Source organism: Chaetura pelagica, unplaced genomic scaffold (genome assembly GCF_000747805.2).
Source record: "Chaetura pelagica isolate M959 unplaced genomic scaffold, ChaPel_1.0 scaffold1011, whole genome shotgun sequence".
Classification (NCBI taxonomy): domain Eukaryota; kingdom Metazoa; phylum Chordata; class Aves; order Apodiformes; family Apodidae; genus Chaetura; species Chaetura pelagica.
This window is the reverse complement of record NW_009951994.1, coordinates 5,237-6,583: the sequence shown is the minus strand read 5'-3', so window position 1 is coordinate 6,583 and position 1,347 is coordinate 5,237. Positions and strand designations below refer to the sequence as shown.

General features: G+C 51.4%; 1 protein-coding gene across 1 annotated transcript in view; it reads left to right on the top strand.

The window, feature by feature from the left end:
- LOC104392936 (olfactory receptor 14C36-like) overlaps nt 1-239 on the top strand; it is a gene marked incomplete at its 3' end in the record, with an annotated part of 818 nt that extends 579 nt beyond the window's left edge. The window contains exon 2 of the mRNA XM_010002385.1: nt 90-239. Coding sequence (XP_010000687.1) covers nt 90-239 — 150 coding nt within the window. The remainder of the gene's footprint in view (nt 1-89) is intronic.
- Nucleotides 240-1,347: the final 1,108 nt, after the last annotated feature.

Genomic DNA, 1,347 nt, shown 5'->3' with positions numbered 1-1,347 from the left:
AGGGAAGGCACAAAGCCTTTTCCACCTGCCTCCCTCACCTGGCTGTGGTTTCCCTGTTCATCAGCACTTGTGCATTTGCCTACCTGAAGCCCCCCTTCATCTCCTCCCCATCCCTGGACCTGGTGGTGTCATTTCTTTACTCAGTGGTGCCTCCAGCAGTGAACCCCCTCATCTACAGCATGAGGAACCAGGAGCTCCAGGATGCTGTGCAGAAACTTATGACTGGAACATTTTCAGAAGTACCCAACTGGTTGTCTTCTTGTGTAAATCACTGCTGATGTATCTCATTATATGTCCTGCCCATCTTTGATAGGTTTTATTTGCTCTGATAGGGCTTTTGACTACATAGGATTTTTTTGCTCTGATTTAATTTTCTACTGTTGTCCATAAAGGAATGTCAGTATTTGTGCCCTTTCTAATTGTGTGTCTGTCCAGCTTGTGTCTGAACCAGAGACTGTGTAAATTAGGAGCCCTGCTCTCTGTGTATTTCAACAGAATCCAGACCTTCCAGCCACTCAGAGATCCTTCCTTGGAGACCTTCTCAGAGCCTCTGTGCAGAGGGGCAGGGGAAAGGGCTGCACAACAGCACTGCCAGGGAGCACCAGCACTTGCTCATATCCAAGCTGTTCCCTTCCCACTTTGCCAGGGGTTGCAGGCTGCCGGGCACCAGGATCTCCTGAGCATGCCAGCCAGAGAGACACTGCCCCTGACCTCATTGCACAGAGTCATGGAATGGGTTGGGGTGGAAGGGACTTGAAGATCATCTAGTTCTATTCTCCTGCATGGGCAGGGACACCTCGCACTTAGATCAGGTTTCTCCAAGGTCCATCCAACTTGCCCTGGAACACTTCCAGAGCTGGGGCAGCAACAGCTTCACTGGGCAACCTGGAACAGTGTCTAACCATCCTCACATGAAAGAATCTCTTCCTAATGTCTAATCATTATACCCTTTTTTTTTTCATTTTAAAACTGTTCCTTTCTCATCCTGTTACTCCATGACAAAAAAGGAAAAAAAGGTCCCTCTCCAGCCTTCCTGTACCCCCTGGAAGGTGCTCTAAGGTCTCCCTGGAGCCTTCTCTTCTCCAGGCTGATCACCCTCAGCTCTCTCAGACTGTCTCCAGAGCAGAGCTGCTCCAGCCTTCGGATCATCTCTGTGGCCTCCTCTGGACTCACTCTGAGCTCTGGGCAGCCCAGGAGGAGCCTGGATGAGAGAGATGGGAGATTGGAGGGAGGCAGCAGGGCTGGCCCTGGGGCTGTGGGCTTCCTGAGCTGCTGATCTGCTGAGCCTGCCAGATGGAGAGTCCCTGCCCCTGAGCTCCAGTTCCTCATTTCATTCTGCAGGGCCTG